Source organism: Platalea leucorodia (genome assembly GCF_965183815.1).
Source record: "Platalea leucorodia genome assembly, chromosome: 19".
Classification (NCBI taxonomy): domain Eukaryota; kingdom Metazoa; phylum Chordata; class Aves; order Pelecaniformes; family Threskiornithidae; genus Platalea; species Platalea leucorodia.
The window spans coordinates 1387970-1415013 of record NC_138841.1 but is presented as its reverse complement, the minus strand read 5'-3'; the positions used below and the strand labels follow the sequence as shown (position 1 = coordinate 1415013).

The 27044-nt window shown below is 51.0% G+C and overlaps 3 protein-coding genes across 5 annotated transcripts in view; 2 read left to right on the top strand and 1 right to left on the bottom strand.

Annotated features, from left to right (window-relative positions):
• CCND3 (cyclin D3) overlaps positions 1–27044 on the top strand; it is a 76899-nt gene that overhangs the window by 48415 nt on the left and 1440 nt on the right. The window lies entirely within an intron of this gene.
• Positions 401–3444, bottom strand: BYSL (bystin like). The gene is made up of 7 exons (XM_082330263.1): positions 3120–3444; positions 2860–3037; positions 2639–2777; positions 2164–2297; positions 1863–2023; positions 1232–1334; positions 401–995 (listed from the first exon to the last, which is right to left on the bottom strand). Exons 1-7 carry the CDS (start codon positions 3394–3396, stop codon positions 647–649), a joined length of 1341 nt encoding a protein of 446 aa, XP_082186389.1. The 5' UTR covers positions 3397–3444; the 3' UTR covers positions 401–646.
• MED20 (mediator complex subunit 20) lies at positions 3477–6996 on the top strand. Of its 3 annotated transcripts, XM_082330268.1 has the most exons (4): positions 3477–3561; positions 3670–3824; positions 5425–5678; positions 6376–6996. In XM_082330268.1, the coding sequence occupies exons 1-4, from the start codon at positions 3548–3550 to the stop codon at positions 6589–6591; spliced, it is 639 nt and encodes a 212-aa protein (XP_082186394.1). In that variant the 5' UTR covers positions 3477–3547; the 3' UTR covers positions 6592–6996. The 3 variants fall into 3 exon arrangements, with proteins under 3 accessions (XP_082186394.1, XP_082186396.1, XP_082186395.1); XM_082330270.1 differs by lacking the exons at positions 3477–3561; positions 3670–3824 and adding an exon at positions 3857–4624; XM_082330269.1 differs by lacking the exons at positions 3477–3561; positions 3670–3824 and adding an exon at positions 3857–5108.

Genomic DNA, 27044 nt, shown 5'->3' with positions numbered 1-27044 from the left:
GCCTGGGGCGGGGACGGGCATTCTGGAGGTGGGCCACGCACCCACTCCCCGTGGCGACCCAGCTCCGGCCCCGCTGCCGGCCAGCGGCAGCTCCGCAGCTCCGCCCGGTGACAACCAAGCCCGCGGGGAGCCCTCGTGCACCACCAGGAGCGTTTTTCCCCCTGAGAGCAGATTTGGGCTCTGGGAAGCGCCTGGGGGTCCCGGCCCTGCCCCCCCCTTTGCCCAGCCGCGCAGGGCGGGAGGAGGGGGTGCGAGGGGCCCCTTCTCCCTTCGCAGCGCAGCCAGGCTCCAGCTCTGCCAGAAGCCCGGGGCTGGCGGCTTTGCTCTGCCACCTGCTGGGGCCAGGACGGGGTGGGGACGGGGCAGGACCGCGCAGGCTGCGGGGCAGAACCACCCCGGCTGAGGGACACGGCTCGAGTTTTATTTTCCGACAGAGGAAGGGCCCAGCCCTCCCGGGCGCGGGTGGCGGCAGGCTCCCGGCGGGGACCGGGAGCGCGGTCCAGCTCCACGGGCCCAGCCGGCCCCCGGAGCAGCGGGATCCGGGGCGGGCGCTCCCCACGCCTCCGCTCACGCACCGGGCTCCCAGCTGCATCCAGCAGCGTCCCGGGAGCAGGGCGGGCTGCAGCTCTTCCCTGCCTCTCCCTGCTCACTCCATGGCCGCGGGCTCCTGCCCCTCCACGTCCCGCGTCTTGGAGTTCGCCAGCTCCCTCCGGATCTCCGGCGAGATCTGCGGGTGGCTGTGGAACTTGAGCAGCTCCAGCAAAGCCTCCTTCTGCTCCGAGGAGAGGTCCTCCTTGTAGCGCTGGGCGAAGGCCAGGAAGCTCTGGTGCCACAGCACGGGCAGGACCCGCTGGTCCGTGCGGAAGGCCAGGAAGTGGAAGACGAGGGCATCCACCACGCGGAAGGGCAGGGCGTACTTCTTGTCGATGAGCAGCCGGAGGAAGATGCTGTTGGCGCCGCTGTACTGCATCTCGGCGATCTTCAGCATGGCCGCGCTGCGGGGACGGAGGGAGCACCGAGGTGAGGGCAGGGCAGGCGGCAGCCGCGGGGCGGCAGGCGGCCAGACCCAACGATGACAAACCCAGCGCGGAGCCCTGAATCTCGGCCCCGGAGGGAGCTGAGCGAACGCCCCCACCTCCGAGATGCCGGAGAGGCCGAGGGACGGATCGGAGGCGTTGCACCGGTGGCCCTGAAGGAGAACCTCCCCCCTCCGCAGCCCCCAGCGCGTTACCTGGAGTGGAGGACGGGGATGGAGCACTTGGTGAGGATGCTGCCGATGATGATGGCCTCCCGCAGCGTGCAGGTCCCCGACTCGCACAGGGGGATGAGGATCCCTGCGGGAGGGAAGAGTCAGGCAGCGCCTGCCCTAATCGCAGCAGGCAGAGCCGGGGGCTGAGCCCCTTCTCCCATCCCCGGACACATCTGCCCCCAGGAGATGGCAGCTCCTCCCCCGGCCGCCGTTACAGCGCTCGCAGCACCTCCCTGCCCCGCAGGTTGCCCCGAACGCCCGCAGGTTGCCCAACGAGACCGAGATCAGACCCGAGACAGTTCGTAACCCGCCATCAACCTCCACAAGAACCCAAACGCCTGCCCGCACGCGCCGGCAGCGCCTGCGTAAGCCTGTGGCACTCATCGCCCTGATCGCCACAAATGGGCCCCGGGGGTTCGGAAGCCGCCTCGTCCCCGAGGGGACTCCCTGCGTCTCTCTCGCATCTCCTCCGCCCCGCTGCGCCCCGGGGCCGCGCCAGGCGGGGGACAGCGTGGTGCCGCGCTGGGCAGCGGTGGGCAACGTGCCCCCGCTCGGCTTCCCGGCTGGGGAGAGGCTCCCGGGTACCAACGGCAGCGCTGCAGGGAGCCCCCACCTTTGAACCAGGCTGCCGGCTTGAACAGAGCCTTCTTCAAAGCCATGTAGAGGTGGAAGTTGAGGCGCTTGTACTCGGCGATGTCGTCCCTGACGCGCGGCAGCAGCACCAGGTTGTAGAACCGCTGGGCCATCCTCTCCTTCAGGTTGGATGAAAATATCCTGGGGAAAGCAAAGCACAAAGCGGGGTGTGGAGGAAGGAGGCCGAGCGGGGACAGGCCGGTGTTTCGTAAATCTGGTTCCAGTTATGGAAAGAAAGAGCTAAAAAATGCCACGTCGGCATCTCCCAGAGATGCGCCTACCTGGTGGCTTGGTACATGGCAGCTGCTGTCCAGGCCTCTGGCTCTGTGATGTAGAGGATCTGCTCCCAGTTGGACAGGGCAGGGATGATTTTAAACGCCTTGGGGAGTTTCCCACTCCTGTATTTGGACAGCACCTTAAAAGACACGGACACGGGCCAGGCCGTGACACACGGGCACGGACAGCAGGGCTGCGGGACTTGTCTCATAACCGCGAGAAAGCGTTCCCCTCCCTTCGCAGCTCTGGTACGAAAGGACCATCCCAGGTCCCACGAGAAGACGGGCCCAGGACCAGCCCAAGCACGGCGCTCAGGAGATCGTCCCTCAGAAACCCTCTGGGCCCTCCAGTGACCGATACTGCGCAAGGTGCAGTCAGCACGCAGAGCTGCCCGCTCGGGGCGAGGAGGGAGGCAGCGGGGAGAGAGGGCACGGAGGGGGTGGCTGTGGGCTCAGCGTGGCAGAGCTGCTTCGGCCTTACCTCCCTGACGCCCCTGTAGACCTCCAGGACGCGGGGATCGAGCTGGGGCATGGGGCAGCCCGACACCTCCGACAGCGCCGTCTCCACCTCCGTCTGCTTCTCCGTGATCTTCTCCATGATGATGTCCGCCAGCGTGCGCCTGGGGCCGGGGCGGGAGGCGAGTCAGGGGGGGCGTCGCTGCCGCCCCGGCCCGCTCTCCCGCTCTCCCGCCGCCCCCTCACCTCAGCGGCGGGTTCTTGTTCATGAACATCTCGATGGCCTTCTCGTCCTCGGGGTCCACCGCCACCTCCCCGCAGTACTCCCCGCTCCGTCCCGCCGCCGCCGCCGCCTTCTCCAGCGAGGGCCACTCCTCATCCTCCTCCTCCTCCGAGTCGGAGCCGGGGCCGCGCACGGCCGGGCCTGCGGGGGAGCGGCGCTGGCTCAGCCCGGGGCCTCGCACCCTCGACGCCCGGGGCCGGGCGGGGGCGGGCCGGGGGCTCACCCAGCGCCGTGCCGCGCTGCCTGGGGGCGGCGGGCGCGCCAGGGCCGTGCTCGGCCTCCAGCTCCTCCTGCTGCCGCCGCGCCTGCTGCAGGATGCGCCGGGAGAGCCGCGCGTCCACATAGCCCTCGCCGCCGCCCTCCTCCGCCTGCCCGCCGCGCCGCTTCCCCCGCGCCGTGGGCCGCGGCGCCGCCTCCTGCAGGATCTGCTCGGCCAGCGGCAACGCGGGGCCGGGGCCGGAGCCGGGGCCGGAGCCCCGCGGCCGCCGGGCCTTGGGCATGGCGGCGGGGCCTGACGGGAGCTGCCGCCGCTCCGCCACCGGCCGCGCGTGCGCCTCGGCTCCGCCCCTTCCGGTTGGGGCGCCTTCCGGTTCCGGCGTCTTACGGTCCCGCCCCTTCCGGCGGCGGCGGCGCCGTCCCGGCGGCAGCAGCATGGGGGTCACCTGGTAACGGCGGGGGGCTGCGGCCCGGGGGGAGCCGCGGGGAGCCGCCGGCCGGGCCCGCTGCGGTGCGGTGGGCGCCGGCGGGTCTCTGACTCGCCGTCCCGGTTGCAGCGTGGCGCAGGTGCCGGTGGCGGAGGGGAAGAGCCTGCAGCAGACGGTGGAGATCCTGACGCGGAAGCTGGAGGCGCTGGGGGCGGAGAAGCAGGGCACCTTCTGCGTGGACTGCGAGACCTACCACACCGCCGCCGCCGCCATCGGCAGCCAAGGTCGGTGCCGGGGCGGGCCCGGGGCCGGCGGGGCCGCGGGAGGCTGCGCTCGGCCGGCCCGGAGCCGCCTCTTCCCCCGGTGCCGCTGCCGGCTCCTTCACCCGGCGCCGGGGGGGCTCTGGCGAGGCCCGGCCGCGGGGACGGCACGGTGTCCCGCGGGACCGGCCTGCTGCGGCGAGGCCTTGCCCGGCCCCGGGGGGCCGAGGCTCTTCCCGCAGGCCGTGCCCGTTTGATCGTTAGCGTTTTATTTCACCGCCGTGGGGGAACGAGCGGGCACCGCGCTGCCTGCGGAGCGCCGCCGCCGCGGGCCCTGACCCTCGGCCCCGGGAGAAGGAGCGGCCCGGGCCGTGCTCCGGGGGAGGGCGGCGGGAGGCGCCGGCCGGGGCCGGGGCCGGGGCCGGGGCTGGGGCTGGGGCCGGGGCCGCCCGGTAGCGAACGCCCGGCTGCGCCGTTTCCCCCGTCCCCGGCGCCGTTTCCCCCGTCCCCGCGCACCCCGGCGTTGCCCTGCCTGGAGGGCTCCCGCTCGAGCGGCCGCGCCGGGGCTCTCTGCTGTCGGCGCGTTTTTCCGTGAAGGTTTTTAACCCGCCGCTTCTGTCTGAGTTGCTCCGGAGGCCGCGTTTCCCTCTGGAGAGGATGGGCGCAAGTCTGGCAGCAGCTGCCTGCTCTGCCTGCGGTGGGGAGCGGCTCTGGGCGCCCGGGGCCCGAGATGACCCAGCCGCTTCCAGGGGATGCGCTCGGAGGATCCCGGATTCCACAGACATCGCACTTGGCATAGCACGGCCCGAGACGGTAGCCGAAAGGTGCGGCGTGGCTGCTCCCGCCCCGTTCTTTCTCCTGAACGCCTGGATTTTCACATCATTTAAAAGCGCCGATGCGCCCGTGGCCGCGATGCGCCCGTGGCCGCGGCGGCTCTGTGGCCGCAGAGGTCAGCCCGGAGCCCCTGCAGCCTCAGGGCTCTGCCCAGCCATTTGCCCGGGCCGATCCGGTTGAAGCTGCCAGCGCAGCTTTTTGCTGCTTTTTCTGCAGCTGGAACTTGCACGGCCACATGCATGGAAAGGCTTTTTTGACCTATGTGGATAAATGAGAATTTTTTCCAGCTTTTAAAGCGTGGCGCAAGCCAGGCGCGTCCTCTCGGGACCCCCCGTTTCCCAGAGCGCGTCCCAGCACCTCCTTCCCCTGCGGGGCCGGCGGGTGAGGGCGAGGAGAGGCGAAGCCCAGCCTTCCTCCAGCGGCGCGGGGCAGAGGGCGGCCGGCGGGTGCCCAGCCCCGCGGTCGGGATGGGAGGTGGGTGCTCTTTGCTGGCCCCCGCCCCGGTCTGCGGGGGATCTCGCGTCCAGCTCACCCGCTGGTCCCTCAGTCGTGCTGGCGTATTATCCTTAGGCCACAAGATTTTTTTCCCCTTTAATTTAAATCCGAAGAAGGACATGCAGTCCGAACAATACCGTCCAAACAATACTGAACAGCCAGATAACACAAAGCATGTGGGGGTGGTACAAGGACCCCGGAATTAAAGCAAAGGAAAAACCAGACGCTTCTGTAAAGCACCTACAAGCGCAGGAGCGTTGGGTTCACAGCCCAGATACCCTTGCTCTTATTTCAGGGCAGACAGGCAAGCTGATGTACGTGATGCACAACTCCGAGTATCCCCTCAGCTGCTTCGCTCTCTTTGAGAACGGGCCCTGCCTCATAGCAGACGCCAACTTTGATATCCTTATGGTGAAGCTGAAAGGCTTCTTCCAAAACGCCAAGGCGAACAAGATCGAGAGCCGGGGCACCCGCTACCAGTACTGTGACTTCTTGGTGAAGGTGGGCACGGTTACGATGGGGCCCAGTGCCCGTGGGATATCTGTGGAGGTAAGAGTCGTCTCTGAAGGGTACGAAATACAACTACAGACAGGGAAATCCCCCGTCCCTTCCGTGTCTCGAGTGTATTGCTCCTTGCTGGGGGGTTGTACTCTGTGCGTTCAGGTGTGCAGCAGGAGGGGTGTTTATCTCCTTTTCACAACAAGGTTTAATTCAGGCGGGTACTTTGGGGCTCGAAATCCTGTCGAAAGCCTGTCGTTGAAGTGTCAATAACCAAAACCCTGAAGGGATGCCATCAAACTAAAAAGCTGCTTAAAGTCCCGATGCACAACACCAGTAGCTTCAAGTCCTCAAGTCCCAAGGCTTTTCCCGTTACACTCCTGAGAGATGTCACAGCCACACGAGTCATCGACCTACCAGCATGTGGGAATGAAGTTTGGTTTTGGATGGGGTAACATTAATGTGGCGTTTGACCCAACGTCCCAAGACCTCCACTACTGGGGATTTAATAAAGCAGTGCCCTTGCAGGGTACATTTTGCCTCCCCTTCCCTTTTGAAGGGGTTACTTGCACGTTCCCAGCATCTCCTGTTCATTTATATCTGTCCGTCCTTGTTATACGCTAAATAGTCTCAGATGTTTTTACGAAAAGCATTCCTGCTCTAGCAAGGCAGAGAGAGGAAGGCGCGTTGCCTCCTGCGTGGTGATTGCCCCTGCCGCCAGCTTCAGGGCTGTGGTTTCTGTTGCCAGGTGGAGTACTGTCCCTGCGTGATAGCCAACGACTGCTGGAACCTGCTCATGGAGTTCATGCAGAGCTTCATGGGGAACCACGCTCCCGGAATCCCCTCCGTGTTCGGCACCAAGCACGACAGCATCTACAGCCCTGCGGACACGATGGTTCAGTACATGGAGCTGTTCAACAAGATCCGCAAGCAGCAGCAGGTGCCCGTAGCGGGGATCCGATGAAGGGGCTCCCTGGAGCCCGGGTTAGAGCCACCGCCTCCCCTTTTCTGCCAGCCCGTCTGGATCAGGACTCCAAGGTTTTTTTTTTTCTTCTCAATCTCTTTGCCCTCTTTCAAAGCAAAGTTCTTGAACGTTATGCGTGTTTCTTGTTGTCCTCCTCCGTGTTTTTGAGCGTGTCTGGGATCGGGCCCGTGGCTCTGATGGTTCTTGGCACAGTGCTTCGCGCAGGGGATTGCTGTTCGTCGGCAGGAGGAGGGACAAGGAGAAATCCCAGCCAAATGCATGCAAGGGCAGAGTTTCCTTGACTGCAAACAGCTACGTGAGAGATTTTTTAAAAAAAGTTATTTTTTTAATATCCACGTGAAAGTCTTGTTATTTTTCATCAAAATAAAAAGCTGTATTTTGTGAGGAGATGGAGTCTTTCTGCACAGCAAGCGTTGTGCTGGTTTGTATTGTTTATTTACAGCTTTTGAAATTTTCTGTTGCATGGAGACAATTCTTCAGCAGAGTTTTATCTTTGATTTGGTCCAAGAGCTTTATACCCCTGAAGCAAACTAATTTCCCTGTGGCAAAATCTACAGGAATTCTTGCATTCCTATTATGGGTATGTTCTTAGCTTGCCTTCATCTTTTATATCTGATGGGAGCATTAAAATCTCCTACCTCTCAGATGATACCGATGAAGCCTTGCGATAAATAAATAAATAAGCCCGGCAGGAGCCCTCTCATGTGTTCAAAGAGAATACCAACCGCGTTCTCTCGTTGTTGGAAAGGTGGGTAATAAACGTCCTGTCCCTGCACACCATTTCTCATTTGAGAAATCCTGTTGACTTCAGCAGATTTAACGGAGTAAGGAAGGATTTGGGGAATAAGAGGCAAAAATTTATTATAAGACTTAACTATATGATATCACTTGAATATTTTTTTTTTTTAGTAGTGATTTATTTTTACAGCAGGAAAAGCAGGGAAATTAGATCCCTTTTGAGCTATCCCTCCCCTTGGTTTCACATGTTCAGTATCTGTCTGGCTCGTAGCTGTCAGGTTTTTTTTCTTTCCTCCCTGCTCCATCTTCGAATGAGCAGCAGCACCCTCGTTCAGCCACCACCCTTCGCGCTCAGCTTCCTTCGTGGTTCCTGGGGAGGCTGTGCGCAGCAGGGCGCCAGCTCCGCGGCCCGTGACCCGACACAAAGGGCGGGTGCAGAGAGGGTCTAAGGATGCTTTTAGGAGGGGAGATTTGCAAGAAGGGCAGCGGGTTCCTCGTGAAGAAGCAGCGTGCGTCTTGCTGTCAGAAAATACTGTTGGTTCCTTGCCAATACGTGGGCCTGGAAGAGTCTGAAGAGCGAGTAAAACAGAAATAGATTTCTCGTAAATAGGTTTTTTCCTTCTGAAGCAGTGGGGGGGAAAGAAGCTGTTTTGTTACTTGATTTTCTGGCTGGTGGAGAACTAGTTATTTAGCTGTGACTTCTTTGTGATGATCTTTTATACCTGTAAGCCTAATTAACTGTTAGAGTGCCTAGAGCTGTTTAGTGTGGGAATTTAATAAATTTAATCAGCACTGGGTCCAGAAAGGTCTGGTTAATGAGTCATAATAAATGGCATAATGTACCATAAGTGTGTTAGAAATTCCAACATGCTGGATATACTGAATTTTTGCAACCCTTAGCTCAAGTTCATGACATGTGCACTGACTTCACTGGGACTATTAATTTTCAGCGGTGAAAATTCAGTGAGAATCTGACCTGCTGTCGTTCCACGTAGTTAAGCGTGGCTGGGAAAACTTACGAAAACAAACTGTACTCTTTGTAAGGGTAGTTATTTCTGTCCTGTTTCCCATTTTAAGTCTTAAGGTTAAAAAAAAAAACCTTTTAATGATCAGATTAGTCATGCTGAATGTTGCTAATGCTTTATTAATTCCCAAAAGATGCGTTCTGTAACCAGAGATGTCAAAACTCTGGTCACATGTCTTAAAAACATAAAATGTGTGCTGGAATCTCTGGGGACTTCTGTGCTCTTATTAATACATTGTACTGTTCCTAGAGTAATAAAATGGGACCCCTTGAGCTACGTTCTGCCTTCAATTACACCATTACAGCCATTGACGTCAGGAGGTTTCCACGTGTGTGAGGACGGGTAGGATTCAGCCCTTTATGTCTCAGCAAAAACGTCTGTTGCTGTGACTGCATTCTGTGAACGAGGGGATCGGCTGCCCCACATGAGCGGCTGCTTTTACTCTGAGGACTTTTACGTTCATGATGGACAAAATGACTGTTTTTCCGTCTTATTAGCTGCAGTAATCCCCCTCGTTCTGCCCCCCCAGCACCGGTACGGCAGGTTAACGTGGCTTCGAACATGCTAGTCTGCATCTTAACAAGTCTTCAGGGGGCTTTCAGTTGTGTTACATTAATGGATTGAGCCAGTGTAATTGAAAACCACCCTAATTTTGCCTGTCAAGGCATGGTCTGGAAGGTTGTTTTCCTGTTGCTCCCCAGTGTTTTCTCAGAGAATGCAAGATCTAGAGGGAGAGGCTGCCAAGCTGTAGGCCTGCACCACTGTGGGCCCTTTTTTCTGCTTCTGCACCTCAAAAATCACTGGCAATGTTGCTGCTTTCTGTGAGTTTTGCCTGACCTAGAGGGGACTGGGGATCTCGGGGACGTGGGTCTCTCCCTTGCAGCGTTACAGCTTTCCCCCTCCTTGCTCTAAGTAGAGGCTGGGTGATGTTGCCAGAGTCACCAGCACTTCAGTGGCAGAGAGAACCCGAGACTTGCTGCTGCCCTGGGGATACTGTGGACTTCTGTTCCGTTTTGTGCTGTGGCATTTTTTATGAGGAAGTACTTACACAGCAGCTGTACCCTGCTAAGCTTTACAAAGAGAGTGAGGACATAAGGGCCTCGTTAATCTTCAGTTTTAATTCTTAGCAGACATTACAGACTGAGGGCTAATTCCAGTGGCGAGCTGGAATGAAGAGTTGAGAGGTGTGTGACTGTGGATTTCTGTGCAGGTGTGGGTTCAAAACAGAGCAGACACTGGTCAGAAAGGGAAGGTGTAGAGAAAGGGCGACGAAGCTCCCAGGAAGTGGAATCTGTGGGAAGGCTGCTGGTGAAGGAGCTCGCAAGGAGACCACAAGGCTGTGGAGCGTCCTTGCGCCGTGGCAGAAGAAAGCAGGCTCCCACCTGTTGCAGTAAATTGCAGTGCTTTGCCTCAAAACTTACTGGGAGAAGATGAGCGGGGAACACTTTGTCCCTGTGGAAAGGAATCGTGTCTGTGACACCGCTGACCTGTGCTTCGTGTCACCAGTGCTGTGCGGTCCACGACTGCTTGTTTGCAGCTTTGCCTCTGCTCAGTGCCGCCCAGAGAGCAGGACTCGACGCTCCCTGGCAGGTCCCCGACGGTACCTCCTGCAGGCTGCAAAAAAAGTGAGTTGTCCCAGTGGGTGCGGGTGGCTCCCGAGTGTGGCTGTCCCTTGCTGGGGACAGGCTTCTCCCGTGCTGACGTCCCTTTGTCTCTGACAAAACCCATGTCCATCCCCTCATGGCTCCTGCACTGCGGCAATGAGCGTGCGACCTAGGGGCCTTGAGTGACCTCTGGCAAAGGCCGGTATGGCTCGTGGGCCCTTGTCCGTGTGCCATCAGTGCTGTCTGGCCCCGTGGGGTGCCTGTCACCTCAGGGGTCCCCCTGTCACTTTAGGGGCCCTGTGGGATGCCCCGTGTCACCTCAGGGGCCCTGTGGGGTGCCCCCCAATCACCTCAGGCACCCTGTCACCTCAGGGGCCCTGTGGGGTGCCCCCCCCAGCACTTCAGGGACCCTGTGGGGTGCCCCCCGTCGCCTCAGGCACCCCGTCACCTCAGGGGCCCTGTGGGGTATCTCCCACCCCACACAGCCACCTCAGGGGCCCCGCGGGAACGCGCCACCTCCCGCGCTGCCCCTTTAAGAGTCTCTTTGTCTCCGAAACATCCTTATTTACCCTCCTGTGACTCAACCAAACTTCAGCCTGGGATTCACAAAGCCCGGTACGTCACCGTCCGGGGCCGGGCCCGGGCAGTCCCCGCCCCTCGGCGCTGCCCTCCCGCTGCTCCACCGTAAGCCATTGAGGAGCTCTCCCGAACGGCTACGCAGAGTACGTAAGCTCCGCCAGGACTCTCTCTGCCGCGACGTAGGCTGCGCAAACGGCGCCCGTCGGTGCCCCAGCCGCGCCGTTAGCGCCGGGCTCCGCTCTACGGAATTGGCGTAAGCGGCGGCGCGGAATGGGGAAGGCGGGAGCGCTGTGTGGCGTGCTCCCCAGCCAACGGCGGGGCGGGGCGGGGCGCGGCGGGCGGCCAATGGGCGGGGAGGGGGCGTGGCCGGCGGCGGTTGGGGTGTCTCGCGCTGGGTGACAGCTCGCGCGTGCTGATGATGGCGGTAAATAAAGGCGCGGGGGGGGGGGGAGGCCGCGACCCCCCCGTGAGGGCGGGGGGGGGCAGAGGGGCGGGGGGCTGGGGGGGGGCACCCCGCTGTGAGGAGGGTGCTGAGGGGTCCCCGGTGCCGCCCCCCGCCACCGGTGCGGTTGGGGGGCGCGGGGGGAGGGGGGGGGGTGCTGAGGCGGCCCCCCCTCCCCAGCCCCGGCGGCCGCCGCCTTTGTCTGCGGGCGGGAGCCCCGCGCCGGCCTCGGCGGCTCCGCAACTTTCCCTTTGTTGAGGCGCGGGGGCCGCCAGAGCCCCCCCCCCGCAACCCCCCCTCCGGTACCGGCCCCTCCCGGCGGGGCCTCACGGGGGCTCTACCGCCCCCTGCCGGCCGGGGGGGGCAGCGCGGGGGCCGCGTCCCGCCGCGGGGGGGTAAAAACTCCCCCGTCCTGCGCGCGGGGGGGGGGCAGAGAAATGGGGGAAATCGGTGCGGATTTGTATTTTTTAGAGGGGAAATAAAAAAAAAAAAAAAAAGCGGCGGGTTTCGTGTGTTGCCCGCCCGCCGCCACGGCGCCCGGCTGAAGTTGACGCCGGGGTGGGGGCAGCGGGGGCCGGGTCCCTGCCCAGCGTCCCGCAGCGGCGCGGCTCGGGCGCGGCTCCCAGGCGGGCAGGGGCAGCGCGGTGCGGGGTCGGAGCCGCCCCGCGTCTCCGGGTGCAGCCAGCGGGCCCACAGCGACAGGCGTGATGAAAGCGCCCCGTTATTTTGAAATACATCAGGGGAGGGAAAAAAAGCGTCTTTACTTTCCAGAGCTACGCTTGTGCTTTTAGTCAGGGAAAGGTGCCGCGAGCTCTTGAAGTCGCTGAGCTCGTCTGGTGTGAAATGTTGCAAAATTTGGTCCTGTTATGTCCTGCTGCTTCAGGGGAGATGCTGGCTGGAAGCTGCGGAGCGTGCGGTGAAAGATGCGATAGGCGCTGCTGCGTCCTCGGCCCGGGCAAAACTCTGACCGACTTCGGCGGGAGCTGCTCCCGAAGGAGCGTCAGTCGTTCTGGGGCGAAGGCAAGGCAAAAAATAGGGACCAGATTAAAGGGGATGAGAGGGAGGTGGGATTGGAGGCAAAAATAAGGTGTCGGGGAGGGGGAGGAAGGGGGCTGTTGGTGGAGAAGAGATCTGAGCCGTTGCTGGAGAAAAGCAAACGCGCGGCTGGGACGTGAGAACGAGGACGGGAGAAGGAGCTGCAGGAGCGGGGAGGGTGAGAGCGGGTAAATCGGTGAAATTGTGAATATAAAAACTGTGTGTGAACGCTGGGGATTAAACTTGCCCTGGGATTAAACGAGTGTCGGTCTAACAGGAGCGTCTGGAGCCGCACCCTGTCTGCAGCCAGCAGTAAATGTGGTGCTGGGGTTTGCGCTGAGTTTCTGCTTCTCTGCCTTTGGCAGCAGCGCTTGGGGGTTGCTGTTGTTTAACAATTGTCAGATATGTTGATATGATGTTAAAAAAAAAAAAAAAGGAGAGGGCAACAAAAGCATTTGGTGTTGTTTTTAATTGCTTTGAAAATACTCTAGGTGCAAATATTTGAAAATTATGTGCCAAACATGAGCAGCATTTGATGTCTCCGAGCTAGGCGTGCTTTCAAACACGAGGCTGCAAATGGTAAACGCTTGCGTATTTTTCCCCTAATCATTCTTCCTATTAATATGAGCTGACTTCAAGTGAAAAGGGCGTTTTGAAGTTGGCAGCTTTTCAGGTCTGGAATAGTTCTCGGTCTTGTGCAAGTTCTGTTTGTTACGAAGAATTTTGCTTATTCAGGAGCAAGGCTTAACAATAGTCACATATGCAACGGTTTATAGAGTGTTACAGCTAGCGAGTCAAAATTGGGGATTTATTTAGCTGTTGCGTGTCCAAAGATCGTTAGTAAAGAATCTGTCGCCGCAGTTCCTGCGGAGATCCAGATCGCATGTGGTACAAAGCCCTGCGGTTGACAAGGCGCGCTGGAGGCCTGTAAGAATGGAGAAATTGTGAATCAGCCTCATGTGCTGCGGCTTGCAAAATGAAACAGCGCTTGGTCTGATTGGTATTTGGATTGGTAAACTCGAAGGGAAGAGCAAAGGATCTCTCTCTCGTCTGTTGTACTGTTAATCATGGGAACGCTGCTGATGGAAAAAAAGGGCAGGTTTAGCGTGGTGCATCGCCTCTCTGCTTCTGGGTGTGAAAGCCCTGAGTGCCGTTCCTTGCTGCAGTGGATTTCTTGCGGCTGATCGTAATCCTTCGCTTGGTGCTTGCTTGTTTGCAGCTCTGTCCACATCAGAGGTTGCAGGTTGTTTTCTTCAGTGCTAAAACACACTTACTTGTTAATTGGGTTTTTTGAAAAGTAGTTACTGTTTTATCTCGGCGCTTAAGAACGAGTGGCAAGAAGCACTTTCTGTAGTGGCAAAGGTGGTGTAAATTACTGAATATGTCTTTTAAGATCCTGTTTTTATTGGCCTTTTTTTTTTTCTTTCGTTAGCATTTTTATACAGAAATTTCTTAGGACTTCTGCTGGGACTCATAAAGTGAAATTTAGTGTTTTCTCAGCCCTTAGGAGATGTTAGGGGATAGATTTAGAATAGCTAACAAATGGAAATACTACGAAATTCAGCTTCTGTCTTATAAGGTACGTGTGAATTCCTTCACACGCATTTTTTGCTTTGGGGAAGTGTGAAAGGGTTTCTGAAGTTGACCTCAGCTCTGAGTCAAAACAAAACTAAGGTTTTTGTTTTACAATCGTTCGTTAGAAACTAATGGAGAGATGCTAAGACAAGTTGTTTGAAAACTTTGCCTGTAGCTGGGTGCAGCCGTTCAGATCGAATGGGGGAAAGGACGATGGGGTGGCTCTAGCGCCCGCGTGCCCTGAGCACCGCGGTGGGACGTGCTCCGAAAGATCCCCCCGATCCTTTATTTTCCGTGCAGGAATCCTCTCCAGCGGATGAGAGACGCTGGAAGTTTCTCACTTTGCTTAACAACCTTTGTGGTTTTCATCTTGAATATTTCATCAAGGGTTGGTTTTGGTGGTGTTTTGTTTTTGGGTGGTTTTTTTTTTTTTCCTTTGGGGAATGAAACCTTAGGAGATGTTCTTGTCTCAGCAGCCTGTTGTTAATTGCTCAATGTATAAACACTTCACCTTTCCTAAACACTTAACCACAATGAACAGGCTGTTGAGTTGATGCGGGTAGGTTGTATAGAAAAAAGCCCCCCCCTTCAACGTCCGTGAATGGAAGACCATCCTCGTTAGCACGAAACCCTTAACGAATCATTGCTTTGGTGTGTACCAAGCAAATTCAACAAATTGTTTAACAGAAACCACTACCGTTTTAAAATCTGATTTATAGATCAGAACGTCTCGGTTGTTTGTTCTTATCTCCATGTATTCCGACGCTAATGCTCTTCACTTTTGTTTTTATTAGACTTTAGATCAAAGATGGCTCATGCGAGGCTGTTAAGTCGTATGTGGCTTGCGAGCCATTGAATTACAGCCCCAGCATGCAGGCTTCATCACGTAACTGGCAGCAGAGCTATGGAGCAGCTATAACACACCACTGAAACAAAAAGATTAAAGTGGGAGTGAGGGGAGAGAAGGTAAAAATGGAGGTGGAGATTCTGTCCCTTGCCAGTGTCGTAGGGAAATAATTTCAAAGTGGTCGAAAGCGAGTTATTTGTATGTTTGCAGTAATTCGTAGTGCATTGAGAAAAATGCAAATTAAAATGCGCACTCTATTACACTGCATTCTCTTGGTTTTGAAGGGAAAAAAAACCTTTATTTTTTGCTACAGTGTTAGGAAGTGAATTAGTATCTTTAATGGACGTAAGATAGGTAGAAAAAAAATAAACTTGTCTGCTTTGTGTTAAGTGTTAATTAGCTTTTTGCTTATAAGATGGTAACAAGTGCACATTAACTATTACACCTCCAATACATTACAAAGATCAGTGTGAAATCTCTCAGAAAACGGCAAACTTATTGGGGCATAACTTGAGATATTTTTAAAGAAGGCTCACTAGAGAAGTTCCTTTAATTAGGTAATTGTAGTGTAATTCCCTGAGAAGTCTGTCCTCTTAAGAACTTTCCTGAGAAAGCAGAAGAAAAATACAGGCAGCTCTCTGAAAACCAGCAGCTTTTTCCCTGGTTCCTCCCCACGGTGCGCACACTCGCGTTCTTGTCTCGCTGCCTTGGCCGCGTAATTCAGCTGCATTTTCAGATGAAGACAGAAAACTGGAATACGCAGATATGACAGCTCAAAGTTAGTATGAGTGCGTTTGAAATGTGTCTTGTGTAACGTGTCAGTCATGACAAATGTACTCTTTTAAAAAAAAATCCTGACTAAGGAGATGCTTTTTCAATGTTTTGTAACTTTGCTAACTGAAGTGCAGAAGGGCGCTTTAGCCAAAGCGAAAACCACGTACTCAGACACAGGCATCCCTACGGAAGGCTGGAATTACTAAGTAACATGCTCCATCTTGGTCTTTAAAAGAAAATAATGGTTTGGTCTGTTATAGTGTACTTCGGTGTGTAGTATGCATCACGAAAACTTTTACACTCAACCTCCAACCAAGCATACTGAAAAAGAAACTTTTTTTTTTTCCCCCCTCTGGGTGAAGCCAGTGGCGGTTTTGAAAGAACCAATTTAATGGAGAAAAGCTTTAGTGCATTTATGTTCTTTTCAGTCTTTTCAGTCAAACCATGGAAGATCAAGTCAAGAGTTATGGGCCACAGCTGTGTTCCTCCATTGAGACCTTCTATAGGACATCAGCTGAGCTGATTAAGAAATGGTGACCACAGCTCCATTCCCTTATTCACTCTGAAAGGCAAATCCGTCCACTTGATTGAGAAGCATTGCCTTGCAACCATATTTTCCCATTCACTTTCAGTGGGCGGCTTAGATTTGATTAAGAAATACTGTCCTATAATTACATTCTGTCCCTCTCTCTCATGCTATGAAAAGCCTCTGAAGACAATTCAAGGTTTTGAACTTTAAATAAAAACGGTGCGGAAGGAGGGTCTTTGCAGCCTGGCTAGGTGGGTATGCAGATGAAGTGATAAGTAGCTTTTAGCTAGAAATATCAAAAGAGGATCCTAAGAAGGGCAGTCCGTGCTGGCTTGTGTTTCTGTGCTGCTGCGGCTTTGTTCCCCGCTGTCCTGGAAGGGATCAGTGTCTCTCAGCCTGACTCTCTTCCAATAAGTTTGTGACAAATGTGCTTTCCCTTTATTCAAACAGCAAAACTGTGTTTTATATCAAATCCTTTCTTTTGGTGTGATGGGACCCGGTTCGTCTCTCGCCTGGTGATGAAGCTAACTTTACCCGCTAATTTTAGATAGTTTAGGATTTCACATTATGTTGTATATTAAATGTGTTCCAGCTGAATAACAAGTGCCTTGTGTATTAAGAAAATGATAGAGATTTGTGGCTGACTTCTAGCTTGAACATTATCTGCATAAATACTGAACTGTAGTCTATCAGAACAAATAACTTTGTCAGACACTAAACTTTAGCAAATGCAGGGCAGCACGAATGCCTCCCCTCCCGCCCCTGCAGGATTCTGTAACGCAGTCAGATGAGGAGCTAATGTCTTTTTGGACTAATTGGGGTTTGCATTTTTGTTCACTGTGGGGTTTTTATACTTGACAATAGTTGGTGGGTTTTTTGGGTGGAGGGGGAGATCTAAGGATCGATTTAAGCAGACTATATGTCTATGTATTTGTGTGTGTGCCTGTATCTGTAGATGCGTTGCTAGAAGTGGACAACGCGATCCGCTTTTGGATGCTTAGGGGTTTTCCAGTCGTTAACAAACAGTGAAAAGTGATACGCTCTAATTCAGAGATTGCGGCTGGCTTAGTATGAGCCAGAGGGATACTTAACGATGAGTTAACCGAAACACGGATTGTGTGTTACTTAAAAAGAAAACCCCGTTGTCTGATGGGGCCGTAGATCAGTGGCTGGCTGCTGGGGCCGGAGCCCGAGATCTGCTGCCTGTAGCTGTCAGGGTGCAACTCAACCATGCAATTTCGGCATCGTGCTCTTGGTGGAGCGATGCCTCTGGCTCTTCCATCTACTGACCTTTCTTAGTAGTTACAGGGTGGTTTTATTTTTGCTTTTTAGGGGAAACTTTTTCTCTCCTCGCTGTCCCATCCGTGCCTCCGCTCATGGAAATGTAGAAGGCAAAAGCAATGAATTAAGGCAGCTCGTTGGACCAAGCTGGCCAACTTCTAATTAAACGGAGAGAGCGATGGCTAAATGTCTCCATCCTCTGCCAAGATACAGAAGTATGGGGAAAGACTGCTCCTGGCTTTCCTTACTAATGCTGCCGAAGGCAATGTCAGGAGGAGGAGGACGTTGAAAGGGTGGCTCTCGAGATACCTGCTTAGTGCCTTCTTCTACGTTACTTTGTTGGCATATAGTGAAAGCGTTTGCTGATGGCATGGGAATTTTTGGTGTCATATTTGGAATATTTCATGTAAAAACAAGCCAGACTTAAATGTGTGCTTGATGTCCTCAGTGGAGAGGAGTCACCGGCTGGTTGCTGTACGGGAGAGTTCACTGCCCGTCTCCGCAGAATCGGTCGTGTTTTCTGCAGCTGGAGAAATGTACGGGACCAGAAGCGCCGCGCCGGGTACGGAGGGGCAGGTGGATCTGCAGAGCTGTTTCTCTCCAAGGAGAACAAAGTTGTTTTGTGTGCTTAAAAACCACACAAACATGAAAAACATGTTTTGATTTTAAGGACAAGTATTCTAGACTTAGAATACTATTAATTATTCTGAAAAAATCCATGTAAAACTCCGCTGGTTTTTTTGGTTTGGTTTTTTAAGTTAAATCAGCTAACTGTTTATTCACTGAGTTGTGAGAAGGAGCCCTTAGCTTGGATTTAATGATGTTTAATCATTCTTTCAAAAATACAAAGGAGGTACTAAAAGCTGTTCAGCTAAGCTTTAAAGAACTAATAGCTATAACTCAGATTCAAAAGTGATTTAGTTCCAGAGGTAAGTCTATAATCCTACCAGTCATGAGTTAATCTGTCATCAGACTAAGACTAGAAGCAAATCTATTTAACTAAGAATAGTTAATTCACCTGAATGAGAGCAAGGATGAAGATCCTTCTCACAAGAGTCCGTTTATTTTGAGAAAATGCAGTATTCATGATAGAGAGTGAAAATAGTGTTTTTCAAAGGTAGGCTGAAAAATTCTGCTTTGAAATTTGCACTGCTCTGTTTCTGAACTTTTCAGGATGGTTCGGTAGCACGGCTGCCCGACCTGCCGGTTTGGACTGTGGAAATGAGTGAGTCAGTGAATAAGGAAGATAAAACCTTCCCGTTTTATAATAAACAGGATATTAGGAACAGCTTTTTGAGGCACTGGATCGTGGCATCAAACCCAGATTCTCCCCTCCCTTTTTCCTTGCCTTGTCCTGTTGTCGTTTCATCTCAAGACGATGTGATGAACTCTAACCTCTTAGTAGGATAATTTATTAAAATAACAGATGCTATAGAATCGGCCTCAGCTGATCTTCAATTCTTAAAGAAGATTAACAACCTGGTATTTTGCAAATCGGGTTCCCGTTTCCTACCTTGTTCTGTTACCTCGACGTCTTGTGGTGAGGACAAAGGCACTACTCGGATGTTGCCTGTAATTTATAGGAAAGGATTTCAGCCAGAACAGGATTCATAGTATGCAAATTAGGAATAATTCCATCGGGGGGGGGGGAAGTGCATTTGAGCAAGTGAAATTGTTCCTTATGTACCAGAAAACAGAGGCTCAGACCTCGTGTGTCAGCTGGCAGGCTGGACGGAGGGAAGGTTGAGACTGCAAATACACTTACTTTTATTAACGCCACTTTAGGTCTCCTTTTGCACACCTAGCGAGAGGAGGGTGTGCTGTATAGATTTCTTTTTTCCCCCAAGCACAGAACAGGCACATCAGTTGAGCAGAGCGAGAGGACCTGTAAATCTCTCTAATTCTTTGTTGACGAGAGAACGGAGAAGACCTTGGCCGAGCCCAGCGGTCCCAGTGAAGGCTGGGTCAGATCCTTCGGTGCTTCTGGAGCTGAGGACGCGGCAGCAGCCTGCCGTACAGGGACGTGGGCGTGCTTACGGATGCTGCACCAGAAAACACTGTTGAGCGTCTTGGGCTGTCGTCCGGTTTTTATTGGTTAGACAAATAAAAAAATAGAAGGCCTTGCTGCATTTGAATAAATTGGACACTATGATTTACTCCATTTACCAGTTAACAGCATTTATTAAAGCGCATAGAAAATTTTCTATGCTGTTCTGTTTCACTCGCTTGGGGTTTTAAAAGACCTAATAGTAGTTGATTGGCAAGGGAAGGAACAGAAAATGATGGAGAGGTGTGCTGAAACCCTTCGTTATTTTCCTCTTGTTGTAATCTCTGTTCCTCAAACATATCGGAGGCACCTTTTCTGCTTAAAGCGTAGCGAAATGTGACTGCGGAATACTGTACTTATATTTAATACTATTTGCCTATTCATTATGGCTGTGAAGATAATAAGCCACAGCCTGCTGGGGTTGTCTTGTTCTTTATTGCTTCAGTAGATGGCACTGACATGTTCATTTGACTGATTGCTTTATGTGTTGTATCAGCTGTGATGTTGTTTTAGATTAGTTAATAGTCTGTCTAAGATTTTGCCAAGATGAATATGAATTAAAATGGGGGAGGAAGAACAGCAGAGGACTACCCATAACTTACCAAGTGTTCACTCTCTGGTATAATCCGTCTTTGTGTCTATCACAAAGAGATTCTCGAAGAGGCTGTTAGTCTGCTGCTGAATACCAGGGCTGTTAAATTGATCTCTGCTGCAGCCGTCACTTTTGTGTGCCTGAGCAGCACCGAGAGGATCCTCTGATGTGCTGGAGCTGCAAAACTTCGCCTCGTACCTGTGCAACGAAGGGCTTTCGGTTTGGTTTGTTTTATTAAAATTGCCTGTCTTTTGACACAAAAGTAATCCATTTTTGCAAACGATGGGGGAACGGAGCAAGGTGCTATAGGTCAAAACGTAACCGGTTCTGACCTTGCGAAGGAAGCTCTTTGCCTTGCCAGTAGTGGAAAGTTACGTTTAATTTTATTGATGTTATTGTGAAGGCGGGTGGAAATTGAGTAGAATTTTCCCTATCACAGGTCGAGTGTGTGCGTTTTAATATTTGTAATATATAACGTCTGAACTATTGCTGTGAACCTCAACTCTGAATGTATTGTTTACGTGACGATTGGTGATAAATGAGATATACGCGGAATGTGAAAAATAATGTTTAAAGAGCACGGTCAAAAGAAATAATGCTTTCTGCATTCTGAAAAATGTAGCTTTTTGGCTGCATTGTAGTAGGCCATGATGAAAAGGAATAATGAGGTAGGGAAAGTGGGGACGTGCCTGTTTACCTCCTCTATTCCTGCTTTGTTAGGCCACGTTGAAATATAACATGGCCTGTTTTGTTTAACTTGTACCTTGTTAATTATTCTTAAGCTGCCGTGTTCACTTGTGCGCAGGTCCTGACCCGTCGATGCGTAAGCACGTACTCTGCCCGTTCGAGCAGTCTCGCCGAACGGGAACGCTTGCCCAGCTGGGCAGTGGTAAGCGTGGAAGGAAGCAAAGAGACACCAGTTTTGGTATGAATCCCGACAGTTTGGGGATGGCGGGGCGTAAAAAACTGAATTTCCCAATAGTGAAAATTGGCGTAGCTCTGTTGACTTGGAGTCGGCGCCGCTGATTCTGCATCCGTTAAAGCTCCGTTATTGCCTGCTCTGGCAGAGAGGTTTTTCAGGAGCGATGTTTGGGGGCAAACATGTAGGAAACTTTAAAATGCTATGGCATGTCACGCTCTGATGATGTCAAAATTAAGGAAATAAATAGAATTTGTTAGGAATTCATGGGTTCTATAAAGCTGGTTGCTTGGCTCGTAAAGTGATATTATGACGTTATATTGGGCAGTTAGCATCTACTTTCAGGCTGTTCTAATGCAAAACATTTTTTCATGTTTGATTCTGGTAATTCAGATTGTATGTATTTGCTGTAATTGCTTCAGGCTTCTACAACTGTAAGTACCAGTGGAATTACTGCATTGACTCTTTCCCTTTTGGACTGGTTCGCTAGGACTAGAGGAAATACTGGGAATTGTTCTAATGTAAAGCGAGTGCCTCTTCTATACAGTGTATCCGTATCGTGTTTCCCAGCTTATTAACGCTTCAAAAAGCCAAACCAAAAATAAAACCTCAGAAACCTATGAAAAGAAAGGGGTGGGGGGATTTTATGTGTTGCAATAAATGAAGAAACATTAACTTCCAGAAAGCCACGAGGTAAGAAGTATATAGCATTTTAATGATGCTTTTTAACATCCAGGGCCATTATGTAGTAACTTCCCACATTTTCAGGGACCTGTAGGACATGTATCTTTTTTGTTTGTTTGTTTTACGGTGACCCTAAAGAATAAATAGTATTGGTTGTCTTACACGTTGAAAAGCTATTCTTAAAGCTAAGTTCAAAAGGTGAAAATTGAAAATACAGGTAGCTGGGGGCATTACCTGAGGTTTTAGTCACTTATTTTTATTCATCTCTTGCCCTACACAGGAAACAGTGTGAGTTTGGTTTAATAAGAATATTCATACTTCATCTTCAAAATAGTTTGGATTTTAAAAACTTTCAGGTTTAAACTTGTACGGCTGGGGAATTTGAATGGCAGTGTAAATAACAGCATAGCTAGTTTCTAAGGAGGGCTGTACTAAAATGCTTTGTGAGCTGAAGAAATTCACCTCCTCTTTGCCTTTCCGTGATTATTTTCCAACCAACTGCCGGATCTGTTCCTAGTGAATGCTGAGCTGTCTCTAGTTGAAGAGGATCTTCATCAGGAAGGAATGTGGGTAGAAGACACAGGCACATTTGCAACTAGTTGTTGGCCTTTATAAAGTATGAATTATTGCTCTTTTAGGACGCAGGCAGCGTGAAGTCATTTGTTTTAGTCATAAATTTGTTCTAACCAAACAAAAGGATTTCGGTGGTTTTACTAACTTTGATTTCTTAAGAGTTTGCCAGCAATCCTCTCTGGTAAAGAGAGTGTGTATCTGCAGGAAGGTTGTTTTGGGTGGTATAGCTGAACCAGTTCACCAAGCACAATAAGTGTAAGAGCAAAAAAGGCAGAAGTTATTTTATCTGTTCCAGGCACTGACTAGCCTGGAATGGGGACTGGGGAACATTTTGCTTTCTTTTCAGTCTTGATCAGTATAGACAGGTTAACAGCACGTTTCAGTTTACGAGAGGCCTTAGATTTATGTACGCCAGTCATATTTAAAACGGTCTCAGAGACATTAAAACTTTTTTTTCTAAAGTACTCAAAATTCCAGAGTTTTGGGAAGAAGAGAAGTGTATTCATCCTTGCTTCTTCCCTGGGGCTCCGTTCCCTGAGCACTGGATTCAGCTTTAGCAATTTGTCTGATCAACTTGGTGGTTGGATTGTTAAACGATAGTACCTGTAAATGGTTTTTATATATATACGTGTATATATATGTGTGTGTGTATATATATGTATATGCACTACTTGTAGCTGCCTGGTGTTTGGCAGGTTTTATGTGCAGTGTATTGTGGTAGTGGGTTCTTAATGTCTCTGATTTGGAAAGTTTGGGACATTTACATCTGTCAGTTGATGCAAAACGTGAAGCAAATGCTTATCTTCTGTCAGTTATCCCCCTAAATCTACGTGAACTCCATAGGGAGGGTGACCAATTTTTGCAGGTGGGTCGGTGTTAGCGACAAGTTGGAGCCCCCTGAAGCTTTGTTGTTCTTGCTGTGGAGTATGAAATGTGTGAAGCTAATTGTGCTCAATGCATCGTAGTGTCTGTGCCCTTTGTGGTGCTCTCAAATCAGATATGGACCAGTATCCGCCAGCTTCAGCTTCCCAAGATGATTCAGAGAGCAAATCCTGCAGAAGTCGTGTTTACTCGCACCGAGGATGCCAGTGCAGGAAACAGGATTTTCTCAATCTTCGTGCTTTTGAGTGCTTTGGGATTTTTGGGTTGGCTTGTTTTTTTCTTTTTGCAATGACTGAATATTTCTTTGAAAACTGATTCCCCAGATTCTGGGTTTGAGCCTGGAGGAAATTTTTACAGCACAGTGTGAGCTCCCAGAAACAGTTTAACATTGACATAGTTATAATTAACTTAAAGGAGTTAATAAAACAGAACTCGCTGTGGAAGTTGGCAGGAAAGTCACATTTTCATCAAGCTCCCTTGTGATTATAGCTTCAGCGTTGAACAGCGTGGTGGGGAGCGCGGGGTCCTCCAGCGCCTGTACGACTGAAACCGGCTGAGCTCCTCTGAGCTCGTCCTGGCTCCCGTAGGGCACGGGGCCGCCTTCCAGGCAGGCGCGGGTGGGATGCTACGGAATTTGGTAAGCTTTGGGTTCAGGCGGAGGATTTCTGTGGTTCAGGGCTCCGGGTAGGTGAGGAGGTTGATGCTGGAGGAGTGGGCTGGCCGGGAGGGAGGTGGGGTCAGTCTCCACTTCTGCTGTCACAGCTCAAGTCTCCTGTCTGCTTGTCTGTCTGTCGTTTAAGTTGTGGTTTATTCATGCATTCACAGCAGCTACTTAATTCATTGCTTTGCTTGTCTTTTCAAAGAAACGCTGGATCCTGAATCATCTGTAACTCTTCCTCGTGTATTTTCCCTTTTTTTTTTTTTTTTCTTTGTCAGCTGTGTTAATTTGCCTGTAACTAACCTGATAGTATGTCATCCTGGATAGAGAGGATCCAGCAATTGTAGGATATAAAGCCGACAATTTTCAAGAAAATATGCTTTCAGAATAATTGAAAAAATCTCTAGGGCTGTTGTTACTCCTTGGAGATGCAATTGGAAAGTCTAAAACCAGCAGGGTTGGAGCTAGAGGAGTAAAGGGAGAAGCCCATTCCTGCCCGGGCAAGCCGATGGCTCATTGGAGAAGGAGAATCCAGGAGAGCTCCTTGCACGTTTCCCTTGCTCTGGTTACTGCGTGAGCAGTTCTGGACCGTGCAGTGACTCTGTAAGGACAGAGGATACCTGCTCAGGTGATGTGGCGGTGACATTCATGCAGCAATTCCTTTTCTCGAATGGAATATCAATTACACGAGTTTTTCTGTTTGAAAAAGTGTCATTGCGAGTGGCTTTGAGAAGCAAATACAGGATTTTGCTGTGAGTATGTACGTGGATGCCTCTTGCTAGCAGAGGAACATGAATGTCTTGAGCAGGAAATTTTTTTCGCCATCTTCCGCGCAGCTCAGATTACATGTTTTCATTAGACATCTGGTTGAATAATTGGTTCCTCGCAAACGGGTAGGTTAAAATAATCGGAGGAATAAAGTTTTTGAGTAGTTGTATGCGATTTTTAGGTGTATATTCTCTCTGATATCTCCTTATTTGCATTTTTGAGTATTGGCAGCAGGCTAGAAATTCTACTCTAGCGTCGCACGTAAAAAATTGTTTATTGGGGGGAGAGTGGACGGTGCTTGGTTTTTTGCATCCAAGCTTTTTAAGCCTGTTTGATCAAATGCAGTATATTTGTGTAGGATATGTAGTTTTGATGGAAACCAAGAATATCTAAGGGTATTTTTTTCCTACAGTGTTTTAAAACAAAATGAGAAGAAGGAGGAAAAAAAAAAAGGCAAACGTGTTTTATTTAATGCAGTCCCAGTTCCCGACGGACGGGTGAAACGCTGCTGGGTTTCACCTTTGCCGCTCCCGGGAGAGGGATGGATGAAGGAAGGAAGGAATCGTGCAGGCTGAGCTTCCCACCTGTCCTTAGAGACGATTTCCAGACTGCGGCCAAAGGAGTTTGTGTCAGTAGTGAAGACTCTTATTCCTTCTGGAATCCACTCTTGGACAAATGACAGATGCATCTAGTTTCCAAGGCTAAATATCTAGCACCTTTCCTGATCCCTCAACTTTTCTTTTTGCTTCGTGCCCATTTATTTAGAAAAAGAAAGTAGCTAGTGTCAACAGATCTGTACAGATGTCTTTAATCAGTTTCCAAATGTGTAACAAAGGTACAAAGAAACGTAATAAAGTCATGTGTTTTATTTTAACACTCTTTTAGGGTCGAGAGCCAAATTGTTTCTGCTGCGTTTGGTTCTTGAAGCTTGCCATAAGTTTTTCCAGGATTATGAGCCATGCAAGAAAAGAAAGTAGGGTTTGACCCAGTGTTTAAATATTATAAGTGATTTGCAAGGTGAGAATTTTTCAAATTGTCTCTAAAACATTACTGGCTAAACCAGTGTCCTTATTTTCCTTTTATTTCTTATTATTTTATTTCAGTTTTAACTCATCTTTAGTTGTATTGCAATGCAGCTTCACACGTCTTCTGGTACTTCTTCTCCATGCAGAGCAACTCGGTTGTTCCTCCTCCCCTCTTTTCCTTCCCCCACCCCTTATCTGGAAAAGAAACGGTCTAAGTAGGTGAGAAAGGACGAGTTTATAGATATTTCTTAAAATGAGATCTACCGTGATGGAAAAAAACTGTAAAACCAAGAAATAAACCTGATATACTGTAATTGGAAAGAGAAGAGCTCTGTTTGTTTGTTTGCAAGCCCTTAAGGTGTTAATTCTCCATCGTTAAACTGTCCTGGTCCTCATGGCTTGTCCTAGGCTGTCACATCAACCACATAAATTTGTGTTCAGTTGGTGCAATATCTGAAATAGCTCCAGCTCTGTAATCTTTGCAAGGTTTGTTTTTCCCCTTGTGCAACTGTTTGCAAGTTCTGACTCATCTTTGTGTTTTCCTTTAATCATAGCTTTGTAATTTCTCCTGTTAGCGTGTTCTTTTTGTTCTTGCTAGTAGGTTGCGGCAAGCTGTTTGTTTACCTGTGTAAAAGAGAGGAACAAATTTTGTTCTTAGTCGTGTGCGTGTCTTTCAGTGACTTGTTCAGTAGTCTGTTAGCGTGTGGGATGGCAGGGCTGAACCTGCAGACGCTCCAGCTGCCTTTAGTACGTGTGTTGCACGCTGCGAGAGAACCAATTTAAATTTTTATTTTTTCGTGGAAGGGGTCAAAAACGTGAGTCGGTAAGAGGCATCTTTAACGTGAAGAAGAAACCCTTAAGCGCGGTGCGCGGCAGCAGCCAGGTGCACGGAAAGCGAGCCCGCTGCGCGCCGTCGCCAGCGCTGCAGATGCTCCGGCAGCCTGCTCTGCCTCCTCAGCTTTGACGTGAAAACCACACCGACGAAAAGCAGCTTTTATTTGAGGAAGTCGAAAAGACGTATCATTTAAGTGGTTTGGGTTAAATAAACACCGTTTATTTCTAACTTGCAGAGCAGCCGAATGTATATGGTATCAGGGCTTAGATTTGCAAGGGAAGTATCTAGCCATAGATACCTAAAGAGAAACAGGTGGGGAATATCACGTGCGGCATCAAAGGTGCTTTTGTGCTGAGAATTACTGAATTAAGGTGTAACAAAGCTGCGTTGTTAACTGACCAACGCTGTTAAAATCTCTTCCCTTTTTCGAACAGGAAATCTTGCTGGCCCACACAGGAAAAGCAAAAGCAGTTGACAAAAGGCTTATAATTTATATACTGACAGCCTACTTCATTGTTAAACATGATTCTTTAATGCACTGTATCTGGTGTGTGATTGATTTCCTTGTAGCCTGTTACCCAGCTGAAACTAGCAACATATCAGCATTGGTTTTTTTTCCTTGGAAATGGAGGATAAATTCAGTGTTCTTTGAGAATCTCGTGTCCTGAGACCTTGCAGCGCTGGTGAGCGACCGCACTTGGCGGCTGCTTAATCGGTCTCTAGGAAATTGTATTTATAAGGCCTGGTTTTTGTTACGCGGTACAAATCTCGGATACGCTGGTGAGACTCAAGGGTTAAATTCCCAACACTGTCGCATATGGCAGTGAGCAGAATCACAGATGTTGATGATACAACATAATTAGTATTCTTTTATGTAAATGAAGGCTGTCAATGTTACCATAGTGTCTATACTCTTTCAAGCTGGAATCTATGCCGCTTGGTCTCACCAAGGCTAGACAGGATTATTCCACAATTTTCTATCAAGACCTGAGCAGAAAAATAAAGAAGAAAGGGAGGGGG

Bases quoted from the DNA above. Each gene is read 5' to 3' on its own strand.
- BYSL (XM_082330263.1), bottom strand. From the start codon at position 3,396: ATGCCCAAGGCCCGGCGGCCGCGGGGCTCCGGCCCCGGCTCCGGCCCC. The intron at 3,038-3,119 runs GTGAGCCCCCGG...GCTCCCCCGCAG, and splicing joins GCAGCGCGGCACGGCGCTGG to GCCCGGCCGTGCGCGGCCCC. The intron at 2,024-2,163 runs GTAGGCGCATCT...TGCTTTCCCCAG, and splicing joins GCCATGTACCAAGCCACCAG to GATATTTTCATCCAACCTGA.
- MED20 (XM_082330269.1), top strand. From the start codon at position 4,895: ATGTGGATAAATGAGAATTTTTTCCAGCTTTTAAAGCGTGGCGCAAGC. The intron at 5,109-5,424 runs GTGGGTGCTCTT...CTCTTATTTCAG, and splicing joins CCCCGCGGTCGGGATGGGAG to GGCAGACAGGCAAGCTGATG. The intron at 5,679-6,375 runs GTAAGAGTCGTC...TTCTGTTGCCAG, and splicing joins CCCGTGGGATATCTGTGGAG to GTGGAGTACTGTCCCTGCGT.